The 2075-nt window shown below is 44.5% G+C and overlaps 1 protein-coding gene across 1 annotated transcript; it reads left to right on the forward strand.

The window, feature by feature from the left end:
• Positions 1-268: 268 nt before the first annotated feature.
• On the forward strand, positions 269-1723 carry LOC133718898 (protein MIZU-KUSSEI 1). The gene has a single exon (XM_062145774.1). The coding sequence runs from the start codon at positions 448-450 to the stop codon at positions 1207-1209; it is 762 nt and encodes a 253-aa protein (XP_062001758.1). The 5' UTR covers positions 269-447; the 3' UTR covers positions 1210-1723.
• Positions 1724-2075: the final 352 nt, after the last annotated feature.

Consider the following 2075-nt stretch of genomic DNA (forward strand, 5'->3'; position numbering starts at 1 on the left):
CGTCGGTGCACTGAATCCTCCCCTTAACTAATCCTAGTGAGCAGAATCTGTTGTAGGCTACACTCTTAAGTCAAATTCACCCGGTATACATGCCAACAATAAAGCCTCAAGTGGAGTTAATAACTTTGAAAATTCTCTAGAAAATAATGGCTGGTATAAGGTCCGAAACTAAAAGCTGAAACTGCCGCTTGAGTCAATAATACATATCTATCTTTAGCTAAACCACAAAACTAAAAACCAACTATAATTCAGTATGAACAAGAAAAACATTCCCCATACTTGCCAATAAATTATTGACAGTTCCCAACGTGCACACCACAAATCAATTCAATTGCTCTCTTCATATATATACACTCATCATCACCACCAAGCTTACCAAAGTCATAAAACCTAGCGTTGCTAGCATTGCCCCCTAAAAATCAAACAAGCCTTCTAGCAATTTAAAATATGGGGGAACCAAAACCACAACCGCAGCCGCTGCCTCCATCCTCGCCGCGGTCTCAAAACCCGGAAGCGAAGTCATCCCCGGCTGTTGCGAATGCACAATCACCACCGGCCATCTCCCTCCAACCCGCATCAAACAAAAAAGGCCCCTCAAAAACCAGAAAACTTTTCCGGCGCTTCCGTGCTGTTTTCCGGTCGTTTCCCATCATAGCCCCGTCGTGCAAAATCCCGGTCTCTCTCCACCACGGGAGCCGGATCGGGGAAGGACACATCCACGGTGGTATCAGGATGACTGGAACCCTATTTGGGAACCGTAAATCTAGGGTGAGCATTGCAATCCAAGAAAGCCCCAAGTGCCTCCCCCTTCTCGTAATTGAGCTAGGGATTCCCACAGGAAAGCTTCTCCAGGACATGGGAGTCGGGTTCGTGAGAATAGCCCTCGAGTGTGAGAAGAGACCAGGTGATAAGACAAAGATCGTCGATGAGCCCATATGGATGTTGTATTGCAATGGGAAGAAATCGGGGTATGGGGTTCGGAGGGAAGCGACGGACGATGACTTGAGTGTCATGCAAGTATTGCATGCAATTTCTATGGGAGCCGGGGTATTACCAAACGACGGCGACGAGTTGCCGGACGGTGAGTTCATGTACATGAGAGCACAGTTCGAGCGTGTGATCGGGTCCAAGGATTCGGAAACGTACTACATGTTGAATCCCGATGGGAATAGTGGGCCTGAGCTCAGTGTGTTCTTCGTAAGGGTCTAGTCAAAACTGAGGAACGATTACATTATTGAAAAGAGAAAGGGTCCTTGTACAAAGAGGAGAACAGGGTCCGGCCGGCAAGTGATATGGAAGGCACGATTTTGGGGAAACTAATTAAGGTCCCTAGGTTTAATTTCTAGGGTTGCATTGGGTTTGTGGACCCTACAATTAGGCATTTCGAGGGTTGAAATTGGAAATATGTATAGTGTTGAAGATTCTTGAATCAAAAGGCGTGCAGCTTTTTCGTCATGTAAAATGCAATTTACTCAAGTTTGTAACTATTGTCATCTTTTTTATTTTATTTTTTTGATTACAAGGATGCCCGAAGGCTAAGGACAAAACCTAAATTACAATTAATCTTGGCTTAGACAAGCCCAATAGATCAGCTTCCAAAAGAGGCACGACAGCAGCAGGAGGGGAGCTAAAGAATTCGCAGCCAGGCTCATAACCATGCCCAATATTTGCTAACAAATCAGCCACTGAATTACACTCTCTGTAAACATGGGTAAGGGACACATTCCAAATCAGTTGTGCCTGTTATTTAATTTAGCTTTCTTAGTCTCAGAATTATTATGATTAACAATGTTTCAACTGATAGATTGTTTCTATTCAGTACTAAAGGATTTGATATATATATATTTCTTCCGTAGCAAAGTTTAGAAACCTAGGCAATACTCTCTTATAACAACCCTAGCCCTAGCCTGTCTTTCTCCAAGCAGTGTCTCTCATGCGGGACTGGACTTCCTACCAGGAGGGATTGGTGATGTATCGGCCTCGGATTCACAATGGCTCTACTACTTTGTACTTTGTACTTTGGTACTCTTCTCGCGCCAGGATCCGGTGCAGTGTTCAACGGTGTTTTGGAGTCT

The sequence above is a fragment of the Rosa rugosa genome, chromosome 6 (genome assembly GCF_958449725.1).
Source record: "Rosa rugosa chromosome 6, drRosRugo1.1, whole genome shotgun sequence".
NCBI classification, from domain to species: domain Eukaryota; kingdom Viridiplantae; phylum Streptophyta; class Magnoliopsida; order Rosales; family Rosaceae; genus Rosa; species Rosa rugosa.